The sequence below is a fragment of the Mchenga conophoros genome, linkage group LG7, assembly GCF_057382185.1.
Source record: "Mchenga conophoros isolate Kocher_MC1m ecotype Shallow Benthic linkage group LG7, M_conophoros_male_GT1.1, whole genome shotgun sequence".
Classification (NCBI taxonomy): Eukaryota; Metazoa; Chordata; class Actinopteri; order Cichliformes; family Cichlidae; genus Mchenga; species Mchenga conophoros.
In genome coordinates, this window is record NC_140532.1 from 25209296 (window position 1) to 25222896 (window position 13601).

The 13601-nt window shown below is 40.1% G+C and overlaps 1 protein-coding gene across 2 annotated transcripts; it reads left to right on the top strand.

Moving 5' to 3' along the window:
- The first annotated feature begins 260 nt into the window (after positions 1 to 260).
- LOC146570188 (D(4) dopamine receptor-like) lies at positions 261 to 13275 on the top strand. Of its 2 annotated transcripts, XM_085283074.1 has the most exons (5): positions 261 to 596; positions 948 to 1377; positions 2797 to 2909; positions 6257 to 6846; positions 10524 to 13275. In XM_085283074.1, the coding sequence occupies exons 2-5, from the start codon at positions 1078 to 1080 to the stop codon at positions 10727 to 10729; spliced, it is 1209 nt and encodes a 402-aa protein (XP_085139200.1). In that variant the 5' UTR covers positions 261 to 596; positions 948 to 1077; the 3' UTR covers positions 10730 to 13275. The 2 variants fall into 2 exon arrangements, with proteins under 2 accessions (XP_085139200.1, XP_085139199.1); XM_085283073.1 differs by lacking the exon at positions 261 to 596 and having other exon boundaries at positions 605 to 1377.
- Positions 13276 to 13601: the final 326 nt, after the last annotated feature.

Sequence of the window (13601 nt, forward strand, 5' to 3'; positions counted from 1 at the left end):
ACCTTGTTCATTCACTTAACACTGCAAGAAATGTTCCCCCAACGTTCAAAACACTTCAAGGCTTTAATGTGAAAGTGGCCTCTTGTGGTATAAAACTGCAAACTGTATATAAAAAGATGGAGGAGAGGTGACTCTTACCCTAGGCATTATCACTGTTGTCCCAATGTGATTCTCTCTCTCTCTCTCTCTCTCTCTCTCTCTCTCCCCCTCTGTGTGTCTTTTAGATACAGACTGATCAGATTAGTTATCAGATAAGGCCAGCAATCCTAAATATCAAGGAGTATCCAAAAGGTGTATGAGCTAATTAATGCTGAGTGATAAACTAATGCTACAACTGTACTGATCAGAAACAAAAGAATATTTTTTTTCCACTTAATTTAATCAAAACTTGCTCCAAAATGCACCAACAGCACAAATAGAGGTAGAGAGGTCAAATTCAGTGGATATTTTTATTTAATTAATTAATTAATATATATTTTTTTGCAGTGGCCACTCCTGTCTCCCCCCGTCTCCGTGATACGCATGCACGCAGATGAACAGACAGATGGACAAACTTCTGCTGGAGCTCAAGGGCTGAAGGACACCGTAAAGCGCAGGTGATAAGCGGCTTTAATCGGTTAATTTGGCCTCGGTGGCCTTTGTGCTAGCGGGCTGCAGGCAAACACTCGGGAGCTGGAAACATCCACGGCACGACACTTTCTCTGCTGTCTGACCCCAGAGTCCTTCGGCTATCTTCCCAGCGTTAAAGAAAGAAGCAGTTTTCTATTGATATGAAGATTTTAATGAAAGATTTTAAAGAACTGCATCTGTATTCTTCTGGATTTTTTTTCATCACTAAATATTCTTTGTGACAAAAATCTGACTTCATCACCATATTTTTAATATTTAAATAAAAGTTTAACTTTGTAAATACCAACTTGTGTTTTTGTCCATCTGCTTTTACGCAGAGGATTTTTGCGTAAAAGGCGCAACGGTGCGCACTGGAGCTCGTCACTGCAGTCTGCTACAGTCTAAGTGGAGTCTGTGTGACAGCATGATAAGGCTACAGTGTGGCAGTCGGACTCCAACCCGGCCTTCATGAGCCCGTTGGCCGCGCTGCTGTGGCTCGGACGGGATCAGACCGACGCGGCGCAGATGGTGGCAAACCTGAGCGCAGCGCAGGAGGCGGGGACAGCGACCGCGGCACTGCACAACCTGCCTGCCCTGGTTTTCGGGGTGCTGCTGATCGTCGTCATCATCTGCGGCAACTTGATGGTGTGTCTGAGTGTGTTCGTCGAAAAGGCACTGAAAACCACCACCAACTACTTCATCGTGAGTCTGGCAGTGGCGGATCTGATGTTGGCGGTGCTCGTGCTGCCGCTCTTCGTCTATTCGGAGGTGAGATGCGACGGAACATACCGTCTTTGGAGATGTTAATTAACTGAGAAGGACCCATAACTGAGAGACACAGCTTCCAGTTATGTCTTAGGCTGCTAATCTCACAGGAGTATTTAGATTCAGGGACCCTAAAAACTGTTGGATCTCTTTCTGAGTCTTTGGGCACCAGATGGCAGGTCATTGCAGTAGCAGTTCTGGATGGCGTTCAACCAACAAATTATTTGAAAAGGCATTAAAAAGTTCATTAAATGTGCAGAATAAACCCTAATAATAGCAGAATCCATTACCTCTTTAAAACCCATGTCAAACAGAAATTCACAGGAGCTGGTTGACTTGAGATATTTAATTCCAAAGTAAACCAAAAACATTTTGCTGCTACATAAAAGGTCAATTTTCACAAAAGAAATTCCGTGTTTACATTTTCTGATCTTTGAGTTTTATTTCTGTAAAAGATTATATAGATTTTGCATAAAATATTAAACAGCAACAAACCAAAAAAACTAACAAACTAGGCAGTCGATGTTATTAAAATTGGTGAAAAACAGTAAGACCCATGCAGAAACCAGGAGACAGTTTGTGTAATCCACAAATTGATCTTCAGCTATGAAAATCACGATCACCCCAAATCTGCTTTTGTCAGCAAAGATATTCTCTAATGACTACATATCACCACCTTTCATTGTTCCTTATTGATCTTCAGAGTTCAGAGTGATGTTTTTCAATGCTCTGCAGGTTTGAAGCAAAGGTCAGTGGTGGTTTGACAGGGTCATGACCTGGTAAAGAAGCTGGACAGGACAGTTCAGTCCAGGTCAAACTTCCTGTTTACTCAGTAAACTCAGCACGTTACTCTGCACGAACATACAGTGACTTGAAGGTAATAAAACAAAATAAAGAAAAAAGCATTTTTTGAAATATCAAAGGCTGCCAGCAACCTTTAGCTGGTGGAGTGCAGTTCCTTTATAAAAAAATCTCAAATCACCAAAGTTTCAGACCTTTTTATGCTCAACCATCTCTGATTTGCATACAAATTTTATGGTCCAAAGTTTGGACAGGCAGAATAATTGCTGTGAAATTTTAGCTTCATATGTCAAATACTTATTACAGAACAATTACAGCTCCGGATTCATTTTTATGATAAGAAGGGGAAGTGAAATGTTCAGGTTTTTATCTTTAATAGCTTTCAACTTCCTGTTCAACAATTGACTCTGATTTCAATGTGTGGAAAAAATGGTCTGAAAATACAGCCTGAAAAGTATTTGATATATGAAGCTAAAATATCATAGGAATCATTGCATACATTCAAACTTTGTATCATAAAGAAACTGTAGAGTAGAAGGCCCGTTTTGATTTCAGATTGTGTGTCAAGGTAATTTTTGGTACGAGTAAACATTAAACGACAAGCATTTGTCTGCCTCTCAGTTCCAGGATGGTGTATGGACCCTCAACACTACCATCTGTGATGGTCTCATGACGATGGATGTTATGTTGTGTACTGCCTCCATCTTCAATCTCTGTGCTATCAGCATTGACAGGTCAGTACTCACCTGTACAGGTACACACAGCAGGATCTTGTGTTGTTCCCTTACATTGAAGCCGCACGGCAAGAGAACAGCAGACAATCAGCAGTTCGCTTGATGGACGGTATTTAACAAAAATCTCATCCTGGTGGTGATGATACAGGAAGTGCCAGTAGGTCAGTGATCTTGACAATAGGAATATTAGCTGAATTTCTTGGAACAAAATTTTAAGAACAATTACAAATTGTTCTTGAACAGTTGGGTCTCATTGAAAGTTATATTGCTTTCAAGAAGACCATACATCTGCAGCCTCTTCCCTTGAAGTTCACATATTGCTGTTTTGAACAGCAGTTAACACCAGCCTGTTTAAATGCTCTGGACCAGTAGCTGTGTAAAAGATTTTGTTTTGCTATGTTTATGGCTTTCAGCATATACTGAACATAAATAGGTGTCACGTCAGTCATTGGTTAGCACGGGAATTTGAAACCTGCCACAGCTTTCCACTTGGAGCCAGGTCCTTCCAAAAGAGGAAGGTTAGGCTTTTTACACTCTAAAAACTCTTCACTCTTGTTACACTCCCATGACAACACAAAAAAGAATTCAGAAACCACAGGGGTCCTAAAGCCTTTTAAAGTATTACTGATGTCAAAATAATGCAAAAAGTACCTAAGAATACCTGCAGCATTTACTACAATGTAGTAATGTATACTTTTTAGTGGAGTGAATACTGTAATATGTTTTACAGCAGTAGGTTCTGTGAAAGATGCAAGAATGCCGCTCAGATTAGGATTGAACTTTCCACAGAGCACTGTGGCTGTTCTGTGTCTGTTGTCCTATTACAGCTGATGTTCCACACCTTACAAACCATAGACGTCTGACACTTTAAACCCTTTGTATTTCGTTCATTTAGTAACAGTATGGATCTGAATTATTCCCCCTCTTTAAGCTGTTAAAATGCCTAACAGCTTTTCTTCAACATTCTAACTAAAAAGTAGACCTTAGAATAAATGGAGACAGCTGGAACCAGAGATCTTTTTAGTCTGATCTGCATGATTGAACTTTAAGATGGGTTTCAGGGAGCTGCCATGTTGCTCATAACGATGGTGCTGTCAGGCTATTAGAAGATGCTCTCCATATTAGCTTACAGACATTTCGTCTGTTAAAGAAGTGCTAAGTTCAGTTCATTAACTTCGCAGTTATTCAGTTATTAAACGTGACATTAGTAAATGTACAAACCACCAAGGTAAGTGGAAGGTCATCCTGTGGGAAACAAGATGTTAGTTTTTGTAAAGCTTTTCATTTAAATCCACACATTCTAACCTTGTGGTGAAATTAAAAGTTAAAAGATCATCAGATATATTTTAGTACTCTCCATTCTCTCGGAACTCAGGAATGTATCTATACAAACATACATCTTGAGATACATCACAGGAAACACTTTGAAATGCTACTGGCCAGTTTAAATGACTTTCATGTCAAGTTGATCCATCCTCTGTACAAAAAAATTAAAAGATCATGACTGAGAAAATGAGTGAGTATGACTCATCATCTGGGTGTTATGAATGTCCCGACTAGATTTTGTGCAAAACTATAAAGTAGATGTTGAGATAAATATCAAGAAAACAACTAGAAAATTCAAACAGACGTCACAAGACTCCGTATCCCATCAAAATATTTTTGTGTAGATAGTACATCGATAGATACTAATGAATGATACGTGATCTTATATTTATCTTATATATTCTACTCTACTGAAGGGCTCAAAGCATTTTATACAACATTCCTCATTCACACAAACACTATTCTATGTTTAAGTGCTTAAGCGTTAACTGAGAGTCACACACATTCATATAATGAACGCATCAGAGACCAACTTGGGGTTCAGTATCTTGCTGAAGTATGCTTTGGCATGCAGACTGGAATAGCCATCAAACCACCAACCTTCCGATTAGTAGATGATCTGCTTTGTCTCCTGAACTACAGCCACTCCGTTGTAGCTTGGACCACAATACTGGAAAAACAGATACAGGCTTAAACTCCACGTGTTCATTCCCGGAGTGGACTCCTAGAGAAAATATGAGGAAAAACTGTACAGTTGATGAAAAGAATGAGGTAAAGATTCACAACTAATGTAGAGACTCAAGACTCAAGAGTTTTAACTGGCCTCTCATGATTCAGGAACATTCAGGGACACCATCAGATCCAAAGCTTGTCAGGGTCCGATGGTTCTGATATGTCGGCGACCTTTTGTCTGACTCCTGTAAAAGCGCCAAAAGAAAACCCCCCAGAAAAGGCAAAAGAATTTAAATCCCCAAATGAGGGATGAGCCAACTGCTGATGAACTGCCAGGTTCGCTCGGCGCTTGTTAGTATGTCTCATGAGATTATCCGAACTCTCAGCCGATGTTGAGGGAGACAAAAATTCAGGATGCTCTTCAAATCTGATGTCCTGACTCCAGAAAATATGATTACATCAAAGACTGATGGGGAGCAGTGAAGTTAACGTGGACTGATGATGATGATCTGAAGCTTTTTGAAGTAGCCAGCAGCGTTTAGAGGTTTAACTGGATGACAGTCTGAATAATTCAAGAGGCAGGTCAGGAGGCAGAATCTGAAGGTCTGCACAGAGTCCACCTGCTGTTAATGTTCAGGTCTGAAGAAGGAACTCTTCTAGTTTTTAAAAAGCTGCCTGATAAGCAGCCGGTTTGACAGAGTCACTTTAGAGGGCTAGGGGCTTCTTTCAGAGTTTTATTTATTTACACAGTAAAAACAAAACAGAAAAAAAGATTAAGATGAAACTGGAAACATCCTACAGCTACAGCATCTTTCAGTCCCAACTGTAACTAATCACATAGTTACTGGCTGCAGTGTTTGAAGAGTACTTAAATTCTGCACTAGTGTGAAGATTCAGGTTAGTTTGATTTTATTTCCATAAAAAGATAAAATTGCCTTCAGTCTTAAAGAATTGTTAAGATGGCAGTGGAATTGGTACATGCCAATTTTAGGTGTTCTCAGCAGCAGACAGCCTTCCTGTGGTGAGCACTCTGAGTGTGGAGAACTACAATGTACAGTGCATTCTGATACCAGAGGATAAATCCTTCAAGCACACCTTGAGACATTTTAAAAATCGTTTTAGTTCTTCTGCTATAGGGTTTGCAAAACAAATAAATCCTCTGGATGGGTTTTGTTCTTTTGTGGCTGTAAGACCACTGCATGCTTTTGGACATACTGGGACAAGAAATAAGGATAATAACACAAAACACCATCAGTACCAACTTAGAACCATATATCATAAACAAAACCTAAACCTAGTGTAGCAGCTCTAAGCTGGCTGTGATGCCATATTTCTGGCCCCTCTTGCAGGTTCATCGCTGTGTCAATCCCGCTCAACTACAACAGGAAGCATGTGGACCTGCGGCAAGTTGTTTTGCTGTCGGCCACCTGGATCCTGGCCTTGGCTGTAGCCTCGCCAATCATCTTTGGCATCAACAATGTCCCAGGCCGCGATCCGAGGGAATGTAAACTAGAGAATGATGACTATGTTCTGTATTCTTCCGTCTGCTCCTTCTTCATCCCCTGCCCCATCATGCTGCTGCTGTACTGTGGCATGTTCCGCGGCCTGCGACGATGGGAGGAGGCACGTAAAGCCAAGCTGAAGGACAGCATCCAGGCGTGCCGCAAGCTGCAGGAGGCCACAGCCACGTTGCCTCCTCTGGCTTCGCTGCCACCTCTGCTGCCTCCCATTATAGAGCGAGACCCAGCAGATACTCTCGATGAAGCATCCACCTTGCAGTCCCCAGACCTGCCCCCGAACTCAACAGAGAACAAAGACGGCCCTGTGCCAGCGGTCAGTTTTGCAGAGATTAAGTTCAACCACGACCCGCGCAGAAGAAAAAGGGCCAAGATCAACAGCCGCGAGAGGAAGGCTATGAAGGTGCTTCCTGTCGTTGTGGGTGAGTTCACTTCCTTCAGTAGCATTGAGGAGACATTTTAACTGAAAACGTTATAATCTAAAACCAAGCTGCCTTTGTAGTGGAAATTGGTTCGCTGTTGTTATTGGCCCTGTCGCTGCTGTGGCATTGGTTGGACTCTGAATGCTGAGGAGGCAGGCCAACGGAAAACAAGGAATTGAACACTTTAACTTTTCCTTGATGTTCTGCAGATATATATATATTTTTAGAGCAATATTTGATAGAAGTCCTGTTATAGAAATCCACATCATTGGGCTTGTTTTCAGTAACATCCTAACCACATAAGGCTGAATTAGGAACGTGCCCTGGGCTTACAAAAGCCCAAAGTGCAGCAAATCTTGTTGTACTAAGAACAACACTGATGTAACACAAACAAATGGCACAATTTAAGTGTCACACATTAAAGGTGGGCCCTGCGGCTGGTGTAGAGTCTGGATTTCAGGGATAATTTTACCCACTTTGAAGATATAAATGGTGTTGAAAGGTCAAAACACCATAACATAAAATAAATACAATAAAAGAAAACATGAAATCAAACAAATACAATATCATGTGACAAAAACAAACTAAAACACAGGCACCACAACATAAAAAACACGATGGGACTCAAACTGAGCTTGAATTAACAGCAATGGTATAAAAGTGAATTTTAAGACGGGATGTAAAAGACTGGAGGGACCCTGCAGTATGAATATCAAGTGGCAGGATATTCCAGAGTCTAGGAGCCTGATCCTGACATGAAAGCCTGATCCCCTCTAAATGAGGTCATTGAAGAAGGTATGCATACTTACTGATATTCAAAATATATATTGTCATTTGAAAAACAATCAACCATCATTATTTTTCTTCTTGTCCTTCTTGCTAAAACTGTTGCTGTTGATTTGATTGTCGGCGAACCTTTAAAGTGAATGTTGTTATGTCAGACATCTCTGCTCTGCGGCTACCTGAACTCTTCACCGCCACCTCTGATGCCTATCCCGAGGCACTAACAGATCAATTAGAAAGGGGTCAGTCTATTAATAGCAGCCAGCTTTGCTCCCTAATGCGAACAAGTGCTTTCCTTTAGCACACAGCAGCCAATCCTTACAGCTCCTTAAGCTCAAATCCAATTATTGGTTAAGGCCATGTCAGGTGCATGTTTAAGTGTGCAGGTAAGGCTCATGTTTAAGTGACAGTCTGAGCAATATAATCCAAATATATTAGGTGGTTTATACAGTACTAGTCAAGGAAAAAATACTTTTAGAAAGCTCGTTGCGAGCACTGTTTTATCAATAGGTATAAATTGTGTTTGGGTCAGGTGCTCTCCATTATCAATGGGATCAATGAGAGAAAATATGAGAGAAAGAAACTCTAAGTTACAATGTCCTAAGTGGATTTTTACCAAATTAAAAAAATGAATTTTTGGTACAGGTAGCCTGAGAAAGATGTATACTGAGTTAGTTAATCAGAGAGGCTCAGTGGACAAAAGCGAGTGTTGGTATAGTCTTTTTGTGACCAGAGGTTATAGTGATGCACAGTAATTAGTTTTTTCTACTTTGATGCAATGGTTCCATAATGTGGTGGTTTAAACATTTATTTAACAAGACAAAGATCCAAAACATGCAGAACAACACAAATACTGGGAATAAATCCAAAAATCATAACATGAGACTTAGTGTTCAATCCCAGTTGGTAGATATGAAGGGCACTTAGTGGGTTAAAGTAACCAGGTGTCCCACTTTAAACCAGACTGTACAGCATTTTCAGTCTTCAGTATCTCCATCTTCATCTGCTGCTGTGGTGACTCGTCATCAACATTTAGATTCCAGGAGATTCTGTCCTAAATCCTGTCACGACTGAGATCTGTTCTGCTTTGATGGTTAATTGCCATATAGCGGGGGAGATACTCCTCTACTTGAACAAGCTTGATTATCTACATTTTTGTTCAGAAATTGACATACAGACATCATGGGCATGCATGCCATGGTCATTTTGGTCCATCATTTGAGCTATTCTTTTTCCAGGGTGGGATGATTGTACAGCATATATCTTTCATGACTTAAAAACAGATTTGGGTGCACAAATTTGAATGTATTCAGGATTTTCTTTAATTGACACATGGTCAAAATAATATATACAGGCTCAAATATATACACAGATTCTCTTAAATATAATACAAGTGGTCATGAAGATTCTATAATTTGCTAACTTGACAAAATCATGGCCTAATTTCTTGTTAGTGATTGTGATTGAATAAAACCAGTAGTTTCTCTTTGCCAGCATAAAAAGGATTTATTTGAAAGCACTCATTGGACTAACTAATACTCAGAACAGTGTGAAAGTCCATAAAACTTAGTGTAGATCAAACAAGGAGAACTGTAGATTTACATAATTTGGGAAGGTCTCTTGAATGAATCAATTTCCAAACAACTGCAAATTCCAAAATCATCAGTTTAAAAAATTGTATGCAAGTACAAGTTATTCAGATGTGTCACCACTTTGCCAAAGTCTCGAAGGAGACCCAATCTTTCACCCTCAAAAGATAGGGAAAGGATGTTCAGGAACAATCCAGGAATCACCAACACCCAATCCTGTCATGAATTGGAAACTGCTGGAACACTACCATCAGTGTCCACAAGGAAGTGAGTTTTGCTTTGCGATGAATTGAGACCGTGCTGACCAAGAAAGAAGCTGTGCTCCAAAATTGGGACTTTCAAGCTTGACTGAAATTTGCAACTGCCCACATAGACAAGCCAAATGCCTCCTGGAGAAATGTTTTATGGTTAGACAAGACAAATATTGAGCTATTAGCCAGTGAAAGAGGGAGTAATGGTGAGACTTTAAAACCTAAGAACACTATAACGATTGTCAAGAGTGGTAGTGGTAACATCATGCCCCAAGGCTGTTTTGCTGCTAGTGGCACTGGTACATACACAAAGTGGATAGAGTAATGAAGAAGAACTGCCTCCAAATTCTTCAACTTCACCTCAAGTTGGAAACTTGTAGATGGTTAAAACTTGGACACAACTGAGTATTCCAACAGGACAGTGGTCCACATTAAGTCCAAACATTAAGTTTCACTCATCTTCTTGCTTTCTTGAGTGTGCAAAGAATCTATTCTTATCATTACTTCGACTTTCCCATACCACCAAACTCAATGCTGACACCATTGCTGTAATCCAGTCGTCGCCTTTGAATCCTATCACCAGTGAGATCTGTTCTGCTATCATGGGTCAGTGTGGTCAAATAACTGAAGTGAATTCTGTATCTCAAAAAATCCTGTTTAATTCTTCCAAACAATCTCTCTTATTGAAATATCAGTGGGGACGAATGCATATATTTTTATCCCTGGATGTATACTCTTGACTCTGTGTGGATTCAAATTTCTGGACCCTGAATTCTTGTTTTTCCACCCTGGAAGAAGACCAGTCCAATCAAATCACTAGTCCAATTTTACCATGACATTCATGTGCATGACAAATGTATGTAAACCTCTGTCCACAACTAAATATATTAATACTATGTTAATATGCATAATATGTGAATGATATCTGTTTTGCTTAACTTTAAAATGAAATGTATTTTCTCTGTAAACGCTGACTTTTTGCTCTTTAGGATCAGAAGTATTGATTTCACAGAGACGAAGCATTCATCTCCTGATTCCTGTTTCTCTCCCAAAGGTGCCTTCCTATTCTGCTGGACTCCTTTCTTTGTCCTCCACACAATGCGAGCACGCTGTCAAGAGTGCCACATCCCGCCAGCCCTAATGAGCGTGGTGACGTGGCTGGGCTATGTCAACAGCGCCCTGAACCCCGTCATATACACTGTCTTCAACACTGAGTTCAGGAACTTCTTCAAAAAAGTCCTCCAGCGCTGTTGCTCATAGAACTACCGGAGTGGACGCTGCTCCGTGGACCATTCTTAAACGCACAACAGCTGCAAGAGATGCTGCTGACTGTTTATATACTGTCTTTAGTCTGTTTATGTTGCCATGGTTTCCTTCCTCTGTGAGGTTTTTATTTTTCTACATTTGATGACAGCAAAGTGTGTTTGAGCTTCATGTTTCATGTGAAGAAGCTATTCTCTTAGTCTATAAGGTGGATCAATAGCATTTTTGCCATACACAACTTATTTTATATGTTGAAACTCATCTTTTCAGAATAAATGTTTTTGCTGAAAATACACATTAATAAGAATAGTCTCTTTCAGAGTTTGAGGCCCGCTTGAGAAAATGTTGACGAGTGCACAGATGAATCCAAGATGTAGGTGGAAGCAGACGGGTGTTGTGGAAGTTTTCCATTTAAATAAAGCCTGCAGACGAGCGGTGAGCGGTAGCTAACGTTCTTTAATCCAAACACACAAAGAACAGAACACCAAGCTTGTGGAGAGCCCACATGACCGCGGGGCAGGGTCAGCAGAGTCTCACTGAGTCTAACGTGGCTCTCAGTTAAATACCTTCTCCAGGAACAAAAGGCAGTACACACTTGTTTCACACCTTAAGGTTCACACTCCCTTGCTACCTCCCAGAGTCCTCGAAGAGACAAAAGACTCTTCCTGTGGAGCTGTCTGCTTCCCCCCAACTTCCTTACTACACCCCCACCATTTGTCTTACTGTATGAGTGTCAGACATGTTAAAATCCAGCGGCACCAAGGCATTATACAATAAAATAATGTGATTAATACATAAGTAAAAGAAATTCCTATACACGGGCAATCATTACGTCGTCATAAAATCATTTGTAAGCCCTTTTGCCAGGAAAGTAGTTGAAAATGTAGTCATCAAATGCCACTGAAAGGTTTTAATCTGCCATGGTGGAGTGTGATGTAGGACCCAAATGCAGATAGAGTGAGCTGGAGTACGAACAAAAAGCCAGCTGTTTATTTAGGCTGGTAACCCAATAGCAAAACCAAACAGAAATCAGCATGATCAAAACTGGAGCACTAGGGATTCTAGGGAATACATGGGATTTAGGGATTTTTACACACAAAAATAATCTCATTAATAACTGAAAACACCATAAATACAAGAATCTAAAAATAAATCCAAAACTTGAGCAGAAACCCAGGGTCCATGGCAATAATCCTCTTAACCTCCCAAGGCTAAGTTGTTTTTGTTTTTGTGTTGTTCTTGAGTGTTAAACTGTTCACACCACACATTACACATCTATTCCATTAAAGTCATAACAACAGACTTTATGATTCAAGTCATCAGGTAGCAGGTAATTCCCACTAGGCTGAATGAGCTAATCCAGTCAATGCCTTTACATTCAAATGAGTTCCCTCTGCTCGAGACTTGTTCTATTACTGACTAACTTTTTTAAGACTGAAAGCTGGGGGCGTGGCCACTTCGATCAATATGTGGACACTGTGTGTTGCACTTCACTTCTTGTTGGATTCACTTAATTGGACTTCTGCTGTGTTTGTGTTGCTGATGCCTTTTGGAGTTTTTTGTTTGTTTCTTTGTTTTTTTTATGGAATTATCTGATATATAACATGATGATATATAACATTATTCTTCAGATTTTAAGAATGAAATTCATGTTGCAAACACATGTGGTGTTTGTAGATGAAGATCAGATCCCCAGCAGCTAGAACACTAACCCCACGGCTTTAAAATGAGTGCACAATCCAAATGGTGATGCCAGGGTGGCTATGTCTATCTCATATATACAGTCTATGGTTATTGTGAGTGGAAATGGCCACATGTAGGTTAATATTACTGTCATGACCCAAGAAAACAATTTCTAAGCAACCATATTCAGACATGGTAAAAAGTAACAAGTACACTTTCAATTCTTAAGTTTTACACAGTAGGACATGAAAAACAAACAAACAATCATAACCTGAACATGACATATTACTCCACAATGTCATTATGTATTTAAGAATTAATTGAGGTTTGTGGTTTTATGTACAACTCTCACTTTGGGCCAAGCTTTCGCTGTCAGAGAGATGGTCACACATTTGACTCTGTAATACTTTAGGAGTTTATGACTGGATCAAATCATTGCCCTTCCACAACCCTGCTTGACAGTTGGTGTGAGATGTATGTGGTACTGGGCATTATGAGAAAAAATCATTACTTTTGGTCTCATCGCCCAAAAGGACGTTGTTCCAGAAGTCTTGTAGTCTGTTTAGATGCAGCTTTGCAAAAATAAACTGTGCTGCCATGTTCTTTTCTTTTTTTCCTGGCAAACCTTCCAACCTTCCACAAGCCATACTTGTTCAGTCTTTTTCAAACTGTACTGCCATGAACTTGTCTGCTTTTATAGAGGTGGACACACATGTTGGTGATTCGTTAGTCAAGTGCATTTGATTATTAGCAGCACCTGGCTGCTATATAACCTCTTAATTCCTATGGAAGCAGTATGGCTGTACTTAGGTTTTCTCATTGTTTTTGCATTTTTCTTAAATAAATAATGATACTGAGTGTTTCTTTTCCAGCCACCTTTTTCACTCACTATGTGTTTATACACCAAACTGCATTTAATTATTAGTTATTATTAACCTCTGGCTCTCTTCTACAGCACGTCTTTGTCCTGTCCTCCTCCCCCCTGCCCCCAACCGGTCGCAGCAGATGGGCGCCCCTCATTGAGCATGGTTTTGCTGGAGGTTTCTTCCTGTTAAGTGCTTGCTCATAGGGGGTCATATGATTGTCTTGATTTTCTCTGTTTTCTCTGAATTATTGTAGGGTCTTTACCTTACAATATAAAGCGCCTTGAGGCAACTGTTGTTGTGATTTGGTGCTATATAAATTA